General features: G+C 41.0%; 2 protein-coding genes across 4 annotated transcripts; one reads left to right on the top strand and one right to left on the bottom strand.

The window, feature by feature from the left end:
- The first annotated feature begins 120 nt into the window (after positions 1 to 120).
- cramp1 (cramped chromatin regulator homolog 1) lies at positions 121 to 17,271 on the top strand. Of its 2 annotated transcripts, none has more exons than XM_056401483.1 (20): positions 121 to 217; positions 1,999 to 2,375; positions 4,372 to 4,574; positions 4,768 to 4,921; positions 5,677 to 5,760; positions 5,938 to 5,986; positions 6,499 to 6,584; positions 7,266 to 7,389; positions 7,972 to 8,053; positions 8,296 to 9,234; positions 9,692 to 9,869; positions 10,567 to 10,739; positions 10,850 to 10,924; positions 11,067 to 11,148; positions 11,373 to 11,483; positions 12,280 to 12,437; positions 12,773 to 12,959; positions 13,318 to 13,485; positions 14,009 to 14,154; positions 14,992 to 17,271. In XM_056401483.1, exons 2-20 carry the CDS (start codon positions 2,000 to 2,002, stop codon positions 15,103 to 15,105), a joined length of 3,489 nt encoding a protein of 1,162 aa, XP_056257458.1. In that variant the 5' UTR covers positions 121 to 217; position 1,999; the 3' UTR covers positions 15,106 to 17,271. The 2 variants fall into 2 exon arrangements, with proteins under 2 accessions (XP_056257458.1, XP_056257457.1); XM_056401482.1 differs by lacking the exon at positions 121 to 217 and adding an exon at positions 1,478 to 1,616.
- Positions 15,144 to 22,868, bottom strand: dhrs7b (dehydrogenase/reductase (SDR family) member 7B). Of its 2 annotated transcripts, XR_008830109.1 has the most exons (8): positions 22,592 to 22,868; positions 21,214 to 21,404; positions 20,896 to 21,014; positions 20,098 to 20,308; positions 19,766 to 19,858; positions 19,500 to 19,652; positions 18,137 to 18,551; positions 15,144 to 15,275 (listed from the first exon to the last, which is right to left on the bottom strand). XR_008830109.1 is itself a non-coding variant. In XM_056401484.1 (7 exons), the coding sequence occupies exons 2-7, from the start codon at positions 21,365 to 21,367 to the stop codon at positions 18,346 to 18,348; spliced, it is 936 nt and encodes a 311-aa protein (XP_056257459.1). In that variant the 5' UTR covers positions 21,368 to 21,404; positions 22,592 to 22,868; the 3' UTR covers positions 16,150 to 18,345. The 2 variants fall into 2 exon arrangements, 1 of the variants encoding a protein (XP_056257459.1); XM_056401484.1 differs by lacking the exon at positions 15,144 to 15,275 and having other exon boundaries at positions 16,150 to 18,551.
- Between the last annotated feature and the right edge of the window lie 388 nt (positions 22,869 to 23,256).

Here is a 23,256-nt window from a genome sequence, read left to right as displayed (position 1 = left end):
AATTGGTGGAGCCTTCTGACAATCAAATTTCAACCGTCATCCTCCTGTAAGTCTGACCAATCAGAAGCTTTGTTTTCGAGTTGTAGTGGGCGTGCCAAAGCGCGTGGACCATCGATCCGCAGGAACTGTCATCGGTAACAAGCAGTAGTGCTACCGTCAGCTAGCGATGCTAGTCTGTATGTCGGTTGGGAATACCACCAATAGGCTTCTACTTCAGGTAATTCCTAAACTTTTATAATGTTTTCTATCTGACAAACTGTGTCAGGCTCAGCATAATAATAGTTGTTATATTACAGCCAGTTTTTGTAATGTAACGGGTTGTTTGACTGCCATAACGTAACGTAAGCTAGCCAACAACAGCAACCATGCTAGGTACCACGTTATGTATGTACATGTATTACATCTTACAACAAACGTAACGACAGCAGTTGGTATAAATAACTTAAACCGTTACCACGGTGCTCTTCTAAAGTAACGTAGACTTTCTAGTTAAATACTAGACCCATGATTGGACTACAAAACTACTGCCAGGACTGTAACATTGCAGATGGGATATGCAACGTAACTCGGTCGAACAGAATCCAGTATGATGCTATAAGATTTTACATGAACCTCGAGCTACACGGAAACAATATTTTGACGTCGAATATACGATAAATTTGAGTTTAATCCGGCTTATTATTTTGCAATAGCTTGAAGATGTAAGAACCTAGGAGCGCAAGTAAACATAAACTTACCCATCTAATAGTTCTGGCTCTCACTGTTGTTAGATCAGATATCTTTTGAGGCTGAATTTGTCTAAAAGCCTGCCTTAGATGATACAAATCAGGGATTCAAAGGCTGTGTCTGAATGAAGGGATATTCCTCATCATTTTCAGGCTCAAGCTACTCATGTCCAATTAATCTTTCTTTGTTTAGCTTTCTCTTGCTGTCATCCAACTGCACTGCCCACCTCCCAATTATCCATGAATAAATAAATTAGTGGATAACAATGTATCAAACACATTAATATAAATTCTGTTCTTTTTACAAGTAATAACATTATTTTAAACAAATGTAATAAATCATATCTTGATGTGCAATGGGCACATAACGCCTGGTCCTGATTTTGAGGTATGATTAATTATTATTTTCTATAAGGAAATAATAATGTAAATAGAGTATTGTCTCAAAGCCTTACAATTGCAGGATGTGTGTGAAATAACTTGTTTTGCAGACATCATTTCTGCAGGCGACGGTGACGTAGTGACAAGCAAAGTCCACTTGCACACGGGTTAATAAAACTGTCTATACTTATCAATTCAAACGAGCTCAACTGACATGTGTCATAGTAAATTCTTCTTCTTTGCATGCAGTAAATATGTCATATTTGTCGTTGGTTATAGTTTTATTTCTTGTTGCAAAGAAGCATTGAGTAATGTTTTTGCTGATAGAAAACAGTTGAACTGCGCAGAGAGTTCAGCTCAGTCGAATCAGGAGCAAGGAGAGGGCAGAAAGCGGAGGGATCGGTGTCGGTTTTATTATGCTCAATTTGATCAATAATTACCAATCTAACCGGTCGGATCCATGGTGAAGAGAAAGAAGACGTCGCCTACTACCGAAGAGTACGAAAATGGGTAAATTTATATTTGAAATTAACACTTTATTTAGAGGTCGAATGCACCGAGGGGTTTTCGTTGTCGTTTCTGCAGGGCGCTAAACTGAAAAGCGCTCGCATTTGAATTTAGTTGAAATTCAACCGAAAATATTGCCCATTAGAGCCGAAAGACACTTGGTAAAACACTGCCCTTAGTTACTGAACTATTTTTATTGTTGAATATAATTTATTTCAAGACGTTAATTGCATATATTTGGTGTTGTTTTGTCGGGACTGGAGAGGGGATTTGAAACAAACAGCGGCGGCCATGTTGAGAGACAGTGAACGTCGTCTTTAGAAGTTAATTTTGCACACCGCTTTGTTACTAATGTGACAAAATTTCCCTGAATATGTTTTGGCAGCATGACACCGGGCTCCAGGGAGGGGATCGGTGTCGATGGGAGGAGGAATCCGTCCAGAAAGCCCGAAGGTTGCGACGAGGAGGAGAGCGGAGAGCAGGCGAGCGAGGAGCGCAGTACAAAGGGAGACGACGGAGTGGAAATTCTTAATCCATCAGCCACGGCTCTCAGCCCCGGTTCAGCCCCGGTCCTCCCCGCCTCTCCGCCGAACCGAACCGGGGTAGGCTCGACCCAGCAACCCCAGACCTCAACGGAACCCGCCCCTCCGTGTCACGACCAGCATCATTTTCTCCGATCAAGCGTTCGACCTCCGAGTAAACGGATCCGGAAGGATTCAATCGGCTCAACCATCAATGGACATGGCGGGGCAAAATCGAAAGGTACTATAGGTGACCCGCTTGGAGAAGTGCGTAAATAGCTGGGATTAGCAGGGGGTCTACTCTCAGTTTTGGCTGACAGTAGTTTGTTAATCTGTGGTGGCTGAAGTGATGCTGTTTCTGTTGCTGTATAGTCCCTCTGGGCCACTGGCTGGGTTATACCTTGGTTAGATCCCTGGCTGCTCCATCCCCAGTTGCAACACTATCCTAACAATTGTCTGAAAAAGAGAAGAGTCACAGACCAGAACTTGAATTTAAATTAGGATGTCATCTGACTATTTTTAGTCCTTGGAACTATGCCTTTACAGCATTAAAGGCAGGTGGCTGTTGTGACTGTCATTATCAACTGAGTGTAGGAGAAATAAATCACACAATCAATTTTTAAACATGGTGAATTTACTGCCTTCAGCCAATGATTTCTTTTGATCCATTGATTCAGTCAATTAACTATTTGTGCTTTTGTCATTTCAAAATTGTAATTATGTTCATTTTATCCACACATGCCAGAACAAACAACAGAGATGAAAGAAACAGCTAAAGATACTTTAGTGGTGTATTCTCATTGCAGCAAACCTCAGATACAAAATGTAATTGAATTGAATTGGCACATTGCACATTGTTTGTTGTAGTGGTTTACTGGTTTTCTTATGGAACTTTTTTGCTGATGCTCTGTTTTGTAGTAACTTGCAATGTGAGTGATCTGCAGAAGCCTAGAGGAGCTATCATTGGTGAATTTACATAGTTATATCCAGCGTCCGAGCAATGAAGTAAAGCTAGAGATGACCTAAGGCTCTCAGGTTTTACTGAATTTTATACTCAACATTGAAAAAATGCTTCATTGACTCACAATGAGGCAATCACAATGATAAACTTTAATGGAGAAGGGGCTTGATTCAATGTATCCATGTAAACAAGGCATTTCCTCATAGGTGTCCTTCTGTGTTTCCATACCACTAATCCCACAAGAGGCAAAGAAAAGGTGGAGCAGTGGGGTGGGGCAAGAGTGTTAACATCCAGTATGTTTGAAACTTACAGTAACTGAAGGGGTTTCTGTTCATTTGAGAGCCACTCAGTGACACCTATACCTGTATCTTCCTTGCTGAAGGGTTTTGTATTTGCACACAAAATTAGTTTGAAATTATTCCTTACTTGTTTGAGGTGTGTTTTTTGCTTTTGTATAATTATACTGCTCTGCAATGACTACCAGTATGTCAATTATTTATTTATTTTAAAATTTATTTTATGATTGAATTGGACTCAAATCTGACATAAGAAAACACATGCAGTATGTTGTTGAATTAGTGTCCTCTGGTTCTACAACTGGTTATTTTGTTGTTATTGGGAAAGGGAATGAGACCAAGATTTTTTTCATCCAATAAATTTAGATTTATTGCCCAATTTTGACCAGTTGACCAAGGAAGCCCTACGTATTTTGATATGATGCTATATTGGTGTGCATCTATTTTGAAGGAGAAACATCTAGGATAGTGTCGATGAGCCACACACACATTTGCATCTGTAGATGAACACCTATTTTGGCTGAAAATATAGTTGTCTTAGCACAGCGCAGTGCTGCAACAGCAACTGCCTCAGTGTTTGTGTTAATGCCTCTTGGCATCGTGTTGTGTGCTGGGGTAAACTTGGCCACTGGAGCCCACCACGAGTTAGTTTTGGACCTGTTACTGTAGACCTTACCGTAGGGACTGATTGCTTTTCCTGCGTCCTTGCCAGACCTGAACCACAGAGGGGGGAGCTCTGCAGGTTGTGCACTGTAATGGCAGTGGGTGGCTTTGTGTGCATGTATTTAACATCTCCCATACCGCACTCCTCAGAACTGCAATTGTATTTTCTTTTCCGTGCTATACAAAACATCCAGGGCGGTCAACGAAAAATTTGGCTCAATCCTTAAATTCTTTACTGTGATATTTTAAGTTGTATTTTTCCTCTAAATGTTTCATTACTGATGGGTTTATGGGTTCCTTGACTCTGTGTAACACAGGCGCAGAGAATGGCTCTTCCTCCCAGGGGGCAGTGGGACAGTCGGGGCCTATGGCCAGCTCCACAGGGGGAGTATCCAAGGCATCCAAGGGCCAAGGGTCTGCTGAAAAGGAGGAGCAGGCTGGTAACCAGAAAAGGGCCCGTCGGCAATGGGAATCTTGGAGCGCAGAAGACAAAAACAGCTTCTTTGAGGGGCTCTATGAGGTAAAGGGAAGAACCAAATAGTCATAACCAAAGTCATATATAGTTTTACTGGAAATGCACTCTACCTTATGTGGCACAAACTTTTACTTAAATTGTTGGCCTTTACACTTAGGTGTCATAACAAAATTTAGACATACTTTCATAAATGTATCTTTTGACATCTTCTACTCTCTTCTACTCCTCTTGTCTCCAGCATGGGAAGGATTTTGAGGCTATCCAGAACAACATTGCAATGAAGTACAAGAAGAGAGGCAAGCCAGCTAACATGGTGAAGAACAAGGAGCAGGTCCGCCACTTTTACTACCGCACCTGGCACAAGATCTCCAAACACATTGACTTTGCCAATGGTGAGCTGCCCTTTTATCTTTGTATCCCAAAAACAGATAGGACCTTACAGAGTCTCATTGAACAGTATTTATTTTTGAGAGAAGGAGCTCCTTACCCAACTTTTTTTTAAAGCAATATTAATGTGTGCCTTATTCGGTCTCATCTTGTCTCCTTTACCGTGTTATATGTTAGAGCTGTCAGAAAACGTCACATGCAAGTCGTATGTGTTCTGGGGGTTGAAAGGGGCTTTAGTTTTTAATATTTACTTCTACTATGGGAAGACAATTTTAGTTTATTTCATACAAGGACAAGGCCTAGTTGTTCAAATCTAATCAGTTCTGATGTTTTAATTTGTTCATGTTGATTCAGGTGATGTTTTAATTTGTTCATGTTGATTCAGATCTGGCCTTGTGGATTTGTTTTAACCTTGTTTGTCACTTCCTCAGTCACTGTCATGGACAAAAAAAAACTGTCCGGAATCAAAATAGTGTCAATCAAGAAAAGCAATTTCTTTATGCCTTTTTATTACATGTCTGTTTTTTCCAACTATTCCTACCCTCAAGTCCTACACTATTGTTTATGTAGCATATCGTTAGACAAGGAGATGGTATGAAAACATATGTTAAAGAATCTTCCCAGATAAGCTTGAGCCCCTTTCCCCTTAAAAAAAAAAACCTCTCAGTGTCACTATCGTGTTATCTTAATGTAGCATACACATGCTTCCTGCATTGCTCATTACAGCAGTGTTGTGACTTGTGCCTCCTTTCTTTCTTAGTGTACTCCAGAGTGCTGAAGAAATCCTCTCAAGAACTTTACGGTCTCATTTGCTATGCTGAGCTCCGCAAGAAAGTTGGAGGATGTAAGTCAAGGCTGCATGCATGCCTTTTAAAGTTGTTTTGTGTGTGTGTTTTCATGCTGTTAGATTGGGACACATGGGATGTGATTAAACATTGCATACTCCCAGTCATGGGGGACAGCTGCTCTTGCGGGACGATGTTGTAAACGGCTCTCTGTCTTTGTGTTTTGTCTTTGACAGTAATGGATGATAAGAATGTGGCAAAGCTAAATGAACTCATCCAGCAAGGGTAAGTCATTAGTAAAAGTGATCAAATGCATAGCCCAATGTTTTTTATGTTAAATAACACAAAGGGTCTTTGTAAATGAACACGTGGGTCTGTCAGTATGTAATTTTTGATTTTAAGGCCTATATCATGTCTGCAAAAACCCAGATAAGCTTTCACTCTCAGTATGAGAAACATAACTAGTTTGAGTTCATAATAACAAATACATAAAGTACATTAGAAGCTAGAACATTTATCTCAAATATCTCTGACTGATTTGATATGGAGGGAATTTCTGAAATATTATATAATATGTATATAAAGAATGATATGGTACATTACTACTTAACTGCATGGCTGCTGTGTTATAAAACATTCTTGTTATCTTGTCTACTCCTTTTGAATTTGTTCAGGTGATTCTGAACAAGTCTATGTTTATGTGAATTATTAGCATACTTTTTCTTCTCCACTGAGAAAAAAAAAGTTTTCATCTCAAAACACTGAAGATTTCTCTGTTCTTCTGTCTGCCTGACTAGGGCCACCACTGTGCGCTCAAAAGGGAGGAACTTACGAATCAAAGCACCAATGTGCCGTGCACTGAAGAAACTTTGTGACCCTGATGGTGAGCAGGTGTACGCAGAGACACCCAATACGTACTATACACATACAAAGTAAACAAACATGAGTGCTGAAAATACAAACAGTGGTGATGGTGAGGCACAGGGTTTGTGGGGGCGGGGTTTTCTGGCAATAACAATGGCAGCGTGTGGGCTCGTGGCGTTTCCATGGTAACACTGTTGGAGCAAAGTGATTAGGAGGAGCAGGAGGGAGATGATGGAGATGACTGGTCTGGCCGACTGTCATCAACCCCTCTGTTCAACAAACTTAAAGAATTAATTTCCTTTAATCAAGGATGGAAAATCAGAATCCCACCGCTTGCATCTGCCATCTCTCTCGTGTAGTCCGTCTTTATTTTCATCACTGTATCAGTGCTTTGCAAAAAACCTTGGCCCTCAGTACCACTGAGTTTAGTTACAATCTTTTCATTTCCTGCTAATCCATTAAAAATGAAAGTGAGAGAGAACTCTTAACTTTTCAGTAGTTGTACTGTCAACTGTAGCGTACTGTTCTTGTAGTGTTATTGTGGCTCTTGACATTTAGTATTTGATGTTTTATGACTGCATACTGTCAAAAACCCCACTAGCTGGATGCTCTCACTCTTTAAAAACACCTGACCTTGTCCAAGAAAAGAGCTTTGTTGTTGTCTCTCAATCAGTCTCACTGTGTCTTTGTGTCCATGCAGGAGTGAGTGATGAGGAGGACCAGAAGCCGGTGCGCCTACCCCTGAAGGTGGCAGTGGAGCTACAACCACGCAGTAACCACTCCTGGGCCCGTGTTCAGAGTCTAGCCCACAACCCTCGCCTCAGGTCAGACTTACCCATTAACTGATGTCTTGAGAGGAGTCATAACACTGTTGCAAGCAGGAACTGTTCTGAAAGATCCCTGTTGGCGCCTTCAGAATGTGCTGACATTTGAGTCGGATACTCTGTGATGCAAGAAAAAACATCCACGTTTGCCATTGTTTTCAGGATCAGTTTTTAACAGCATAGCTCAATAATGCTATGCTTTTTGGCAAATATATACCAGTTTGCATGAATGCAACATCAAGCTGTTTTTGAAAATAGTTCCTGTTTTTTCTCAAGCACCACAAGACTATACCAAATTTTGAAAAATGGTCAGCTGAAATGCTAAGTAGGCATGTATAGTGTAGTTGTAGTTAATGTGTTTACACATGGAAAACAAAGCCAGTCTCAAAACCCGCCCACATCAATGAGTAAAGTTAATTTATATTCTCGTTTGTGAATGTTTAATAAGCCATTCACTTGGCACGAGAACTAGAAGTATTTTATATGTGAGGAGCATAAAACCTAAATTAGCCAGTCCAGAGCGGCTCTGCACTGTCTGAACAGCTATCAGCAAACACTCTTTTTTTGTCTTTTCCGACCCAGGATGGTGGTAGAGCTCCACAGGAAAGTTTCCAGCCTCATTGAGTATCTGAAACAGAAGTGGGCGTACCAGGACCAGCGCATTGTATCCTTGAACACAAAGAACAATACATGTCATCAGTTTATGATGGGATTAACAGGTTTTTTTACTGTGTCCATTTTATACAGCCAGATGCTCGTAACACCCCACAATATGTTACATCTTACAATATTTGTAATCATCGTCAGGATGTGAATTGGAGCTGAGCAGTGGTCATCTCAGCTATAAACATTTGAGGGTGATACTTGTTTCTGTCAGTTGTGTTGTCCTTAACACTTGTGTTTCAGCTTAAGAGTCTCATGGAGAGAGAGGCTCTGGAGGCCAGCCAGTCCAGCACAGCGTCTCCCAGCAAATCCCAGCCAGATGAGCTTTTTCTTTTCCCTGCTGAGAGCAGCACCTTGACCACACTGCCTGGTGTGGCACGTGTGGTTCACTCCAAGGCCTCCTGCACTGTACACTGGCTAGAAAGTGGCAAGAACCGGCCTAACGCCAAGGAATTGCCAGCCGCTCAGATCCTGGGCATCCACGCAGCTCCTCCATCTCGGACTGGTACCAAATCTGGACGGGGAAGCGCTGCTGCTGGTGGTTTGGTGACTGTATTGGGTGATATTCGTCGAACTGAACCCCCTTACTCTGAACCTTCACCAGACAGTTCTGCAAAGGTAGAGGACAAGCGACCTCTGTCAGTTTCTGTCCCTGCTTCCTCTCAGCAGACTGTGGCTCCCAGAGAAGAGGGAATTGGGGTGGGACCCTCTGATGGGGGCAAAACCTGCACTGGCGTGGAGGCCAGCGGTGGATTAGCAGCGGTCAAAAGCATGGAGAAGTTGTGTAGTGGCGTAGAGAGCACAGAGTGCAAAGAGGAGCAGAACACCAGCACTGCTTCCCCAGAGGCCAACCAGACTCCTCCAACCAAACCTCTGATGACTGGCTCAGAGGAGGGAGTGTCGCAGGGCTCTGCACCAGCAGCCAAAGAGCGGTCTGTGGAGCAGATCAGAGAGGAGGGCTGGAGTGCCCGTGACGCAGAGAATGTCACCCTGGCTGAGCTCTACCTGATGTTTGGGAAACCTGGCAAGCTGCAGCTGGAGTACGAGTGGCAGCCCATCGCAGCTCCTTCCAACAGCCAAGAAAACGGACAAGCCTTGGCACAGGCCAAGCCCAACAGGACACACCGTGTTTTGCGCTGCCTGCTCAAACTGGTTGCCACTGAGGTCAATCCTAAACCTTTGGTGAGGATTAACTGTTACTTCTCACAGTGTTGTTGCTGGTTTCCAGACACTCTATAATCGTTTTGTGAACAAAAACATTGAATATCATGTCATTTTTTTCTTGCACAAACATTAGAAGTTTAATTAATCAAACATAGGCATATGGTTGAAGACTTGGAATGCATTCCAGTGGCATGAATGAAGAATGCAACTTTAAACGAATATTGTTTTAAAGTGGTGCTCATGTGCCACACTGCATATCCTTGTGTATTCACAAATTTGCATTGCTAAGTGTGCTAATCCACAACAGATTCTCCTTGGAAAGGTAAAGGTTAGATTGGTACAATGTCAGCTAATTTTACAACTGGGAATGGGCTGTGAACTGTGTTCTCTGTGCCACCTTTAAACTGTTGTAAAAGCATTATTTAGAACTTTACATGTAGAACAGATGGTGTCATTAATGTGTCCTCTACTTCAGGCACCAGAGCTGTGCTCCACAGCCACATCACCGCTCAAGACACATCACGAGGAACAAAACCAGGCCCTCACGCCTCCAGGAAAGGGGCCCATAGCAGGTGTCCGCAGCCCCAGCTGTGGCAGGCAGCAGGCCTCTGTCCGAGGGGCCAGGTTACACCTGGCAAATGCTGGAGCCTCAGGTATTTGTGGGTCTCTCTCCTATACTCTAAAGATGGTGCAAGATATGCATTTACCTTTAGTGTAGCTGACACCCTGTAAATTTTGTTTTTTAAATTTAGTTTGGGTTTGAGTTGACTTGAAATCTACATATTGTTAAAGTCTGATTGAGGCAGATGGCTTCCCACCCTGAGCCTGGTTCTGCCTGAGGTTTCTGCCACTTAAAAGGAAGTTTTTCCTTGCCACTGTCACCAAGTGCCTGCTCATGGTGGGAGTTGTTTGGTCTCTGTACATAATATTATAAAGACTACAATCTAGATCTTCTCTATATGAAAAGTGCCCTGAGATAACTTCTGTTATGATTTGGCATTATATAAATAAAAATTCACTTGACTTGACTGGTTAGGATATGTATGAAAGGAGTCAAAATTTATGTTACATACATCTACTTTGTTCCTCGATAAAATCCCATACAAGTCTGCTGACTTAATTGATATGGGCTTTTACTGACACGTGTTTGTGCTAATGATGCTGTAGTTGTTTGCTTGATGATGGGAATTGATTATGAAATGCAAGTCCTCCCTGCTTCATATGTGTGGTTGTTTGGATATTTAGTTTGTGTACTGTATTTTCTCTAAATCTGTTCAATAGCCTTATGCATTATTCTCGAATAATGTCTTTCCTCACGTAACATATCTTACTCGTTCCTCCTCTCTTCAGGTGGACGCAACCTTCCCCGCTCTCTGCTTGGGTCGTCAGTTAGCAGTGACTCAGAGGGCGGTGTGTTCGCGGTACCGACCACGCTGCCCCCCAACAGCTCGCGGCACAACAGAATGTTCTCCCCCAACAAGGAAGCTGAGCTAGCCTTCAGACAGCAGTTGGACTCTATCAGTGTACGACAGAGCAAGGCTTTATTTTTTTTGCACGAAGAGTACAAAAACTAAACTGGTATATTATCCATATGAATATGCACAAATGTTAATATGCATTTTCTTCTTTCTAGATGCAGTCAGATCTTTTCCTGTCTAGACAGAGAAAACCTCGGAACAGGCAACTTCGGAAACCACTTGTAGTTCAGGTGAGAGAAGAGCAGAAGGATGTTTCAATGTATCTATTCAGCGGTATCTCAGTTGGTTTTTACTCATTATGGATTAATTGTGCGTCTCTTACATGTTGCTGGGTCATGATGGTCTAACAAGTTGCTTCTGTCTTGTCCATAGCGAACACTACTTCCCCGGACTACAGGAGATACCCCACAGCATGTCTGCTCCTTCTCCATCCTCTCCAACTCATCAGCCACAGGTACACTTCAGACATCATGATCACGCTGAAGGAAAACGATTGTACTTTTCCCAAAGTGTTGTGTAAAACCTTTGTTTTTGAACATGGACCCTTGAATTTATTTGTTTTTATGTTGACAATAAAATCAGCTGATGTGCTCTCTGTGCATAATTAAATATCATATCTGTCATTCAGCAAGAATTCTGCTAATCTCTTGCTCTCTCACTTCCTGCTTCTTCCCTCAGGGACTGGATCTTTCCGGCCAATCCATACTCGCCTGGCTCCTTCCCCCCGGCCCCTAATTTCCAAAGTTTCCCCTGTAGCACCGAGCTCTGCAGCGGCCAGTCAGCTCTCCAGTATGTAGTGCTTCTATTCATCTATTTTCCTGTAGTTTTTTAAAATTTTCATTAAAACTATTTCTAGCTCTAGATATGCTGTACTGTTGAAGTTTAAGTTTGAATATCAGCTGTTGGTCTTTATCCTGTAGTCATGCAAAATAAAAAAAAACAGCACATATACTGTAGATAAGCTTTTTCCTCATTTGGAAAATTTTCTTTAATTGGATTTTAAACATAGAAATTTTATATCACGGCTCCATCACTAAATGGCCTGAACAAAACAGGAAGACTACATACACAACAAAACGACTTAAAGAGAGTTTACCTCTTAATCAGAAGTAAACCTCTCCATTACAAATGAGTTGAATCACTGTATTTACAGTTGGTACTCAATCTCCTCGTTAACGGCCACCAACAGTATTTCTACGTTCAAGCATTTGGATTCTTTTCTTTGATGGAAGAAACTTGTTTCCTGGATTCTCTGGATTTTTATCTAAAATTGACTCCAAGTTTCAAAATATATGAAAAACGATCAGCTTCCTTCCTCCTACACGGTCTCCGAAAGTCAGTATGGTTTTGAACAAGTACTCTTTTGTGCAGGGATAAATAGACAAAAAGAACATTCTTCCAGATAAATTCTCTGAAAGGAAAAGCTTGTTTTTTTTTTTTTTTCCATCGCCCCTGCTTTCAATTTTTATATTGAAATTGTTGTTGAAATTAATAATTTAAATGTTAAATCACATGCTAATCTCACCTACTGTTACTGTATCAAGTATATGCATGCAACAAATCCTTTTTGTTTCTGTGCTTTCAGGTGCCATTGACCTGGCAGCTAAGTCTGCAGGCATCATCCCTGGCAGTCCCTGTCGAGAGCTGGATTCTCCTACTGTCGATAACAGCACTCTGCTCGCCACCACACCTATTGCTGATGCTGGACCAGACTCTCAACTCCTCCAGCAAAATGTCCCAGAGGTCAGGAAGAGACACACACACACACACACACACACACACACACACTAATACAGAACTATTTGATGTGATTGTCTCCTCCTCCCTTCCTCACATTCTAGCAGTGATGGCAAAAACAAACTTGTTTTTTGGATCAACAGCAAAATTACTTTTATGAGTCCCAAGTATTTTAATAAAAAAAACAGTCTGTCTTATTTGCTGTTAAAATTAAAATGTAATTTTATCTAGCAGGATACCAACAATAATTTCAGATATGCCTCCACGTTGTACTGAAAACTCTTGATGACGAAACAAAAGCATAGCAGCCCCATTGAGTGTGGAACTTACTCTTTCCACAGAATGGTGTGCCTCCGCCGTCTCCTGGAGTGACCGGTGGTGGAGACTCACTCCTCTCTCCACCCAGCGTAGCCTCACTCCTGGACATCTCTCTGCCTGGCCCCCCTGAAGAGGCTCTAGTCCCCGGAGAACCTCAAACACACATCAGTGACTCCATCATTGAGCTTGCCATCAACTCTGCCCACTATGGTGCGTTCCTGTTTCAAACCTACATGCAGACATTTATGCAGGGTATATTTATCTATGTAAAACTCATAAATTGCTTGAAAGAAAACTTGACAAACAAGACAGGAGATGGGTATTAAGATTAAACTGAAAGGATATGACTGGTGCCTAGTTACTTTATTGAAATGAAAAGTGACAACAGGTAAGAAAAGCTTTATAATCCCCACCAACAGGGTTTGGTTTTTTAGAGGTTTAAAAATATGTGAAGTATTCTGTGGAAGAAAAAAAATATGTTTGCATCCAACTAGCTTAGCTTCTGACCTGTCAGGCTTTTTGAACATTGTATGTGTAAGCTAATGGCCGTTTGTCTCTCCTGGTGAAGGTGAGGAGGCAGCGCTCTCTCCAGCCAAGCTGAGCAACAACGATGGCTCCAAACTGTTGACCTCGTCTCCCTCAGTCAGCCCATCCCGAGGCTGGATCCCATCACCCAGCCACGACCCCCAGTGGTACCCCAGCGACTCATCTGACTCCGCATTGGGATGCCTTCTCTGTAAGTCAATTTCTCACTTAAACATCCACAAATGGGTACTATTACGGATCTTCTTTTTTCATATTTATAATGTATTTTAGTTTAATTAAAAATGAAAAAACTACAGGTTTCTGCTTTTTGTGTCCCATGAAAACTCTAAAATCAGCTTATTGAAATATAATTGGTTTTGCCCAGCATTCAAAATTTTAATGCTAAATACATAGAATCTACTTCTACTAATGTTATTTGACAATCAGAGCTTTATTGAATTGACTGTGAAATACTACATATAAACTTGTAATAGATGTCAGATTAATTTATTAATTAAATTTAAAACTAAGACACTGGTAAAGAAACAAATTTTATAATGAGTAAACCCTCACGAAGAAGTCTTTGTCCCTTCAAACATTCATTCATATTGAGCACAGTAACACTGGCACGGCTTCTTTTTACACTGATGGCCCATTAAGTCAGATTTGTTTCCACTCTTCATTTGAGCTCTTCGTTCTGTTCACAGTCTGTTGTTTCTCTTTTTTCCCCACAGCCAGCATGGTCTCTCCTGATAAGGGCCGGCGGACCACCCTAACTCCCTCTGGCCCCTCCAGTGGCACAGCTTTGCTTGGTCCTAGCCTCCTGGATTGCAACTCCCATGATTCCTTTCAGTCCCGTGGCCTTCCTGATGTGGCAGAGGTAAGTTGAGTCATTGATTTTCCATATGAGCCAGCGTCTCTTTTTGGCGAGCAGGGGCATGCGCATTGGTGGCGTGTCTTCGGTGGTGTGGGCATCACAAAACGTTTAAGTCCAGGCAACTTAAAGGTAATGAGCTATGATGTGGTGCGGCAGCAACCAATCGCAATGTAAAAAAAAAAATGATGCATTGACAAAGATCTCTGACATTGTAGGTGTTTCAGACGAGTTGGTGAAGTGTAGCCTATAGTATAAACAGGTGAAAATAAGAGGAAACTGAATTCTAACTAGCTCCATAGTATGCAAAACAGTGTTGCTTGACAATTTGATGTAAAATACACAGTAACGTTAATGTTGCGATAGCATGAGTGCTCTCCTTTCATGCGGTTAACTTATACTCTACATGTGGTTAGTTGGCACAAAGATACAGGTTGACATGTCTGTTTGCTTTGTTGGCTCTTTAAATACAGTTTGCATGACCAAGCATTTCTGACAAAATTGCAAGCTGACGATTTCATCTACGTCATAGCACCATAAACTTTTTTTCGCTCTTCCACCTTTGGTCTGAACAAAGAGATATGCAAGTGGAGAAAATTTTTGTTTTTTATCTCCCACAGATATGACAGTTTGCATTTAAAGTGTACACTCACAGTCCTTTGAAATTTTCCTTTTATGCCATTCTTCCACTTGATAATTCACCTGATTAAATTACATTGTATATTTTATAAGGTGCGTTCACACTTGTAGTTCAGCTCATTTGTTTTGGACCAAGGTAAAAAAAAAAAGATACATTGTTACCTTTGCTGTTGTACATTGAAAGCTCTTTGGTTGTGTGTGCAGATGGACTCTCAGCTGGCTTGTATGATGAGTGAGAGCAGCGTGGACTACATCGCTCGCTTCAATGATCTGGCTCAGGAGCTGGCTGTGACCGAGCCCTCCATCCCGCCACCCTGAGGAAGCGAGGACGTGGCCCCACCGAACCATGGCCATCTGGAGGACACGAGTCGCTGAGTGACCAGAGGATGGGTTCCTCCTCGGTGTCTAGACTGTTGGCCTGTTGTCACTTCTACACTGAAGAAAGGACAGTCGTGGAGAGAGGCCAGCCCCTAAAAGCCATCCCTGCCCTGTTTATAAAAGTGCAATAATAACGGTGAACCCTGACCATTGTGCAAAGCGAGTTCAAAAATGCGTTGGTTTCACTGAACTGTTCTTTAAGGTGAAATGCCCTTTAAAAACAAACACTTTAGAAAAACAAAAGCGTTTACAAAACACAACCTCATGTACAGGAAAATACTATGCCATATCTGAACAAAATATTTTCACTGATCTTGTATGTCTCTTCCTGCTCTTTGTGTGTGTGTGTGTGTGTGTGTGTGTGTGTGTGTGAGTGAGTGAGTGAGTGAGTGAGTGAGTGTGTGCGTCTGCTCTCTCAAATCGACCCCCAAAATGTGTAAATCCTCCATAATGTGCAGTTCAGATCCCCGTTGGTGGCAAACAGCTGTTGCAAGAGGATTTTGAAACTAATGGCAGTGAGAAAAGAGACTGAATGTGGTGAGATACTTCATACAGTCTCTTCAGTGGCCTCCATTGCAAAAGTGGAGCACAACACAGCAGGGCAGGTAGATGTAAAATCCTTTGCTCCTGCCCTTCATTTCATGTGCTCTTCATCTCAATCAGTTCAGGTTTTATTGGTTGAATTTTAGGAACATAGCCTGCCATGTGTGTTTGGAATCAGGTTCTTAATTTCTTACAGCCACATGCAAAATGGCAGCTTTTTGTTGGGTGGCCACATTTGGTAGTCGCTCTACAGATGTGATCATCTGCAGCTACTACCCTTGAATTTTGTGCTGAAATCATATCAGAGTTCAAACTCCATTGGCAGTTGCTTCATTAAATTTTCATCGCTTTTAATGTTTGTTGAGGTAATAATACAGATTGAAATGGCCTTTAGGTTGGTTTCTTGGTGCATAAACAGATTGCAAAGAAATATCAACTTCATTCTTTTATATATTTATTTATCTTTCTCATTTTTATATGTTAATTGTATACCAGACATTTAGTTTTGGTCTATTTTTTAAAAAAACTTTTCACAATAAATGGGAATCTTTTGACTCAACCACAGAGAAAATAACAACATTGCTCATTTACAGGAGCTCTTTTGCCCATAATGTGATCAACTATATATTCACTTTAAATATTTGACTAAAATTGAAAATGTCTTGGGTACTTCTAAGTTCCCGGTAGTATTACACTCCGGTTAAACTCCACAAGAGTGAGCAGTAAGGAAATCAAACACTAAAGCCATAGTTAACACTCCACTTACTCTTACATTTTTTAAAGTTGCCGTCATTCTTTAATCACTAGTAAAACGCTCTGATTGGTTGTGTTTAAAACATTAATTGCCCATTAATAAGTATTGACACTGAACACTGTGGCTATTGTCAACATGATTGGCATATAAACATGTTCATCATCCCTTCAACATCAGCTCATTCTGTATGTGATCCATGTAGTTTCACTGTGGCTCACAGTGACTACGCACGTACCACGTTCAGTCCAAACTCATTGCATTCAGATGTTCTCTAACTTTCAATTAACCAGCATCATCAATATGCAGTATTGTAAACATCTTGTCTCATCAACATGTTAAACTTCATCTCTGAGAGTGTAAATTGTCGGAGAGCTCTTGTTGTCATTCCAAAAATGGGATTTAAAATGTTGGTCTCCTTCAGCACCTTGGGGGCTTTGACTCTACAATGTAAAAGCTCTTGTGATGTTTATTTGTTTGTGTGAAAAGGTTTCATCTTCTCACACTAGAAAAGAAACAATGAAGATGATTCTTAATAAGGAATAAACAGCAGGTTTTGTCTTTGAATCTGGCATGTTTTTTTTTTTGTTGAAGGATTTATTTGTACAAATGGCAATTCCAGTATTCACTGCGCTTTTGTAACATAATGTAAATTGTTATTTGGATTATTTATTGTTAACATTTCAGAAAAAGGTGTTTTTCTGCTTAACTTAATATTAAGATGACATCTAAAAAAGGAAAAACCTGTTGTTTTAAATTTTCAGTTTGTAAAAGGTGTTTTTATTCTGTGTATAAAGATAGTTATAAAATCAGCTTGTTTGTTGTATTCATTGTGTCTAGTTTGTGGTAAGACCAGTTCGAATGCATGTAGACTTTGAGTGATTGTCAACAGTTGAAGGCTTGTCATCTTTTCCAGAGATAGCTGAGCGGTTTCTCTGCTGAATGGCTGTCTGGACTCAAATAAAGTAAAACATTGGTTGAGAACTACTTGAGTTAAACAGGAAATCAAACTGACCGCTAAAAAAAAACTTGGCTCTGCAGTTCTCTTTCTGGGCAGATAAGCAGCGTTTCCTTCCTTTATGTGCACTAAAATCACTTTGTTTTGAGAATAATTTTCATGGGGTTGCTCAGTATGCCATGTGGTACAGATGACCCAGAAACAATATGCCAGGTGCTGTTCCACATCTCCTAAAAAAGTATACTTTTCTAACTATAGCATCTGTTTTACAGCAGACCCAAACTGATGTTTTGGGTAGACCCAAATAAAAAAACATACAGAATACCTTCATCATAGCCTGCATTTTGATTAATTAAATTGTTCTCCTATTTGTTTATACAGTTGATATTAGAAGGATACTGGTATTGTGATTTTTACAAATTAAATCCCATCTGACTCTTTCTCATCACTGGAGGCTTTTAAGGATGTTTTTCATGGGTGGGGCAACAGAAGATGTGTCATTATATAACATCTGTAAACCAAAATCCTGCTTAAGTAAAGTCCATTTGAAGGAGTGAATTCAAAAAACATCATTACATGATCACAATGTCTTCACACAAGAGCCTTGATTCTTATCAGTAATAGATTTACAACTTTTGAGCAGTGGACAATGTTAATTTCTGAAATAGTTGAAAAACACATTCTGATCAACCAAAACAATCAAACAAGACAAAACTCACCATATGTCCTGTTACAGCGTAAAGTGACTGCAGGTTTTTGCTTTGTTTCAGATGCTCTACTGGTAACACTGCAAACGGTGTTACTGAAAAGCTGCATCTATCTCATCTCCATCTGGCTTCCATGTAGATCCATCTCTTTCATGTTTTGGGTCATGTGACTTCAACTGTGCTGGTGAGCCGCTGGTCCCCACCTGCCGCTCTATCAGCCCTCATTCGTCTTTCAGTTTCTGCTCCTTGCGAGCACGAGAGGACATGAGTTTGAAGAAGAGTGCGGGCCATAATGTGCGCAGGTAGATGGCCAGGGTGGGCAGAGGTCCTGCCAAAACAACATCTTTGCTCCTGTGACGGACAGCCTTCAGAACTGCCTGAGCCACGTCCCTGGGATCCCGACCCATAGCTGTGGTTTTATCCAAAACTGAAAGCAGTGTTGCACAAACAAGAAACGATGCATCAGTGACACCTGGGAGTTACTAAAGCAGGTCAGCTACTATAGAAAACTGTTCAACTGCTGGGATGATGTTCCTTCTCTTGTTCCCTTCCTTGTCATTTTTTATTTATTCTGTTTTATTCCAATTTAGCTTATTTGTATCTTTTATTTTGCTTTAATGTCTTATGTATAGCTCTGTTTAATCAAAATTTATTTTACAAACTGACAATACTACCATTGGCAACAGTGATGTGCAGAAGTAAGAAAACCTACCAGAACAAAAGATGCACATAGATGCAACTTACATTTATAGACTGATGCAAACAACATGTTTATTCTTTTTACCCCAGATTTAGTTGTAAATTCTTAAGTGATATTTGTATTTAAAGACACTAAAATAATAGACCTTACATGCTGTACTAGTTGGCTCTAAAGCCAAAAAATAAATAAATCACATCCCTTATCAATTTTCATCAGTTTCTTCAGAAATAATGTTTGGATCTTGATGTAAAAAATCAGACACGTTAGTGTTGAGATCCAGATAATAATCCGGATCTGGTGAAGAAAGTGGGATTGAGGACTGAGTGCCATTCTAGGCAGAAATGTGGCAAGACTAGATCCACACATATTCCTGCTGCCTTTGACAAGTCATTGTTACAAGTGTATATTTGTCACAATAATTAAAAATCTAATTGATATTCTCTTGTCCTTACTGTACACAGTCCGAAACTTCTTTTCATTATATTTTATATATTATATTTTATTTTATTTTATTTTATTTTATTCTATTATATTATTTATCTCTAAGTATTTTGGTTCTTGGCATTTGGCAATCTGTTTTTCTTTGTATTGTCCACTTTGCTGCTGTGATGCTGGAAATTTCTACACTGTGGGACTAATAAAGAAATATCTTATCTTATCTTTTCATTGCCTTACCTCCATACTTAGAGCCGTCCCCTGTGACGGCGTTGAGAGAGAGGTTGGTTCGGATGTAGCCAGGACTGATCACAGTCACTGGAATCCCGTAGCGCTCCATCTCTGCCCGTAAGCAGTCGAAGTAGGCCTGGGTGGCGTGCTTAGAGGCTGCATCTGACCGCAGTGTGGACGAAACAAAGAGCTGCTTCATTTCCCATCAACCTGACAGACTGAAAAAACATCTTGGGTATTTGTTTATTGTAAATGAACAAGTAAAGGCAACTTACAAGCTGATCTGTAAGGAATGGCTATCTTGCCCTGGACACTGCTAATGACCACGATGTGGCCGCTACACCGGCGAACCATGGAGGGCAGGAGAGCTGTGAAGGGAGGAGAGAAGAAGAAATGAGTGAAGAAACTGCTGGTAAATGCAAAATATTGTGCAGTCCTTATTAAACCTCCTCTTCTAGGAAATCTGAAAATGTCTCTTCCTAATCAGTGTAACCAAAACAACAGACGTTACCAGAGAACTGTGACACTGTCATGCTGCATCAAGACTACTCAGATCTGGCAACCAAAAGCCATAAAACCTTAACTCCAGGCTCTGCTTCTCACTTACCCTGAGTAAGAGCAATGGGCCCAAAGTAATTTGTTTGCATAACATCTCGTTGAACTGAAAGATGGGTATCCAGTATGTTGCCACGGTAACTGATTCCGGCATTATTGATGAGGACATCCACTTGTCCGTAACATTTCAGGATCTCTTCTGCAGCCCTGTCCACTGTGTCTGTGTCTGCCAGGTCGAAGGTGACAGTGCTGGGAGTGTAAGTCTGGTGGTTGAACAAAAGACAACAGTTAAGTACTGCTAAGTACAGTCACAGAGTGGTGTTAGAGACACAGAACAGGGAACTTTGATGAGATAAAATCCCTGATCATCAGTGGATTTTGGTCTTTGGTTGAATATGACTATGAGCAAATGTGTGTACACAAAGTCTGCAACTAATGATTATTCTTGTCACCGATAAATTAACTGATAATTTGATTTTATAAAACAGAAAAATAGCGAAAATCTTCCTGGGGCTGTAGGCCGCACCATGAAATGTCTTCTTCTGTCTGACCAACAGTCCAACACACAAAGAAATTCAGCTTATTAATAATGTAAGACCACAAAGCTCTCACATATGAGAAGCTGGAAGAAACAACGTCACTTGAAAAATGTCTTAAACTGGGTGTCCTGTAGCTCAGGGATTAAGACACTGACCATTAATGTATTGAATCTAGCCTTGGACCTTCCTTGCATCTTTCTCTCCCTCATTTCATGACATGTCTTTACTACTGTCTGTAATAAATGCTATAAATATTCTGTCAATAAACCAATCAATTCCTTGCCTAATTGTTTCAGCTCTAGTGTACACACCTGCTGCTCTGTGCCTGTTGAACTTGCTGTAAGCTCCTGGACCACCTGCTGCAGACGGGCTGCATCTCGACCACACAGCACAAGCCGTGCACCGGCAGCGTGGAAGACTCGTGCACACTCTGCAACACAGAAAACACACCTCTTGCTCATGCTAAATATCAACAGCATGGCATGCCAGCACTTACAATACAGCACTTAAATATTCTACCGTAAATTATCTCACTACTTGCCAACTGAAATAAACCTCTGCAAATCAGTGTGATTTGATCTGCAGATACATTTAAGGTGGAGTTAGAAAGAAATTAGTAGGGGGGCAACCTTTTCCCAGTCCAGAGCTGGCACCTGTGATGACCACCACAGCATCCTGTAGAGCAGCTCCTGGTCTAAGGCGGATGAGTATCCGGTATAACAGCAAGACCCCCATACTTGCTAAGACCAGTGGCAGCATTCCTCCTCCCATGACTCGCTCCATGGCTCACAATAACCCGTCCCTGCTCCACACACGCTACCTGCAGACAGAAACTCTAAACATTTAGTCAGGGAGAGTTTTCCCAAACTGCATGTGTTGGTTTTGTAATATTACAACATTCAATTGATCTTGCACAGACAAGTAACCTGACAGAGGCCTCTTTAAATCCAAAAATTTTCACCCATTATATCTGACTCTGGGAACTTGTAATAATCATTTTTCATTATTTTTGACAGCTCACAGGCCAAACATTTAATCTTTTCTTTTTTTTTTTTTTTTTTAAGTGGAAAGTTTATTCAAAAATGAAAACAATTGCTTGTTGCAGTCCTAGTCTTCCGCTGACAAACTGGCCCTATGAGAAAAAAAAATCATATTTGGATAGAAAATGAATAAAAACACTGGGGCTTTAAGCAGGCCACAGTGTGACCTTTATTTGTGTGCTCTGTAGGCTCTCTTGCCCCCATTGATAAAGGCATTGTGGATGTTTTAATGTCCAGATCATTTAGTTAAGCCCCTTTCACACAAACGAACAGCATGCCATAAGTGATGAGTGCCATACAATGAACTCACTCACTCACTCACTCAGACAATGAAATGACAAATTTTCAGAAATCAGAAATTACTTTTAAAAAGAGAAAATGGACTCAAGAATACAGAGGGAATGGCAATAAGTCAATTTAGAGTCAGCAACAGTATGCATGCTGTTTTTCTTCAGTGTGTGCTCCTCTTGCAGCTCTACATATTCCTAATTGTGAGCACAAGGACTTAAGCATTTGACACGACATTAAGTTCACAATTGCACCAGTTTTTCTAGATTGGATCATCTGTTTTGGGTCTACATATTTAGGAGGAGAAGGGTGCTTTACTTGAAATAACTGACTTCCTGTGTTATTGTGCTATTGGAAACTATGTTGAAAGTAAAAAAAACTGCTAGTTAAATACGTCAGCTAGCATTGGCATTTAGTGACGAGTACCAGGTTTATGTTAATGAAAATGTGTATTTTCACCTTCCACTAGAGCACACGATATGAAATAGGTTAACTACATGTTAAAATCCCACACATAACAAACCACAATGAGTTCAGCATTGGTTTGCACTGCAGTCAGGTTAACAGTGTCTTACTCGATAGTAAATGGCTGGAGAAGCTAATGCTAACGATAGCTAGCTTCCACTGTGCAATAAACCGCTAGCTCAACCAGACGTGTTCGATCAAACTTGGGGCTCACCTGAGCTGTTGTCCTGCCTCTGTACAAAACAGAAGCGTGAGTCGGTGACAGGGGCAGTTCCGGGGTTGACTGGAAGGACACCCACCAGTGTTTCTTGAAGGGCTACAGGCTCTTCAGCGCCAGGAATTGTGGGAGTTGAAGTTTCGGTTCGTCAGTGGCGTAACAAGCACAAACGGGCTCATGGGCCCATTTTTAGTTTCTCTCAGATACAAATTCTTTCCTGCCAAGTTATCGGTAATTCTTGGTCCAAGCTGGTTTTTGTGTAGATGAACACAAGCAGCCACACAAATCTACAGAGCTTTATTTTTCAACTTGAAATCAGGCAAGACTGTCCTTCTCATATCTGGTTTTGTAACCAGCTGGTATGACTAGGCTGTTCCAAGGTTGAAATTTTCATATCTGACTTGGGTGTATCTGTGAAACCTTCCTCAAGCAGATGATCTAATGTAGGTTAGGAAAACAAACAACAGGAAAACAAAGTCTGGGTGATAACTGGAAAAGTGGCAAGCTTTTACCATGCCATGCCATTTCCATTTACCAATGCCTGGGGCATTGCTATACCACCAGACCCAGTGGTGTCACCCTAAAAGGTTGATAAACAGCCAATACATCAAACATCCAAACTCCTGTGCATCAGCACTAATGTCAGCAGCAGGTCAGCTGAC

The sequence above is a fragment of the Seriola aureovittata genome, chromosome 17, assembly GCF_021018895.1.
Source record: "Seriola aureovittata isolate HTS-2021-v1 ecotype China chromosome 17, ASM2101889v1, whole genome shotgun sequence".
Taxonomy (NCBI): domain Eukaryota; kingdom Metazoa; phylum Chordata; class Actinopteri; order Carangiformes; family Carangidae; genus Seriola; species Seriola aureovittata.
The sequence above is the reverse complement of the archived record's forward strand: the minus strand, read 5'-3'. Positions and strand labels throughout refer to the sequence as shown.

What these genes read in the sequence shown, in the direction of transcription:
- cramp1 (XM_056401482.1), top strand. Translation starts at nt 1,567, where the DNA reads ATGGTGAAGAGAAAGAAGACGTCGCCTACTACCGAAGAGTACGAAAAT. An exon ending in CGTACCAGGACCAGCGCATT is followed by an intron (nt 8,054 to 8,295) that starts GTATCCTTGAAC and finishes CTTGTGTTTCAG; the next exon opens with CTTAAGAGTCTCATGGAGAG. An exon ending in CGCATTGGGATGCCTTCTCT is followed by an intron (nt 13,486 to 14,008) that starts GTAAGTCAATTT and finishes TTTTCCCCACAG; the next exon opens with CCAGCATGGTCTCTCCTGAT.
- dhrs7b (XM_056401484.1), bottom strand. Translation starts at nt 21,367, where the DNA reads ATGGAGCGAGTCATGGGAGGAGGAATGCTGCCACTGGTCTTAGCAAGT. An exon ending in GCCCATTGCTCTTACTCAGG is followed by an intron (nt 19,859 to 20,097) that starts GTAAGTGAGAAG and finishes CTCCCTTCACAG; the next exon opens with CTCTCCTGCCCTCCATGGTT. An exon ending in GGACGGCTCTAAGTATGGAG is followed by an intron (nt 18,552 to 19,499) that starts GTAAGGCAATGA and finishes CACTGCTTTCAG; the next exon opens with TTTTGGATAAAACCACAGCT.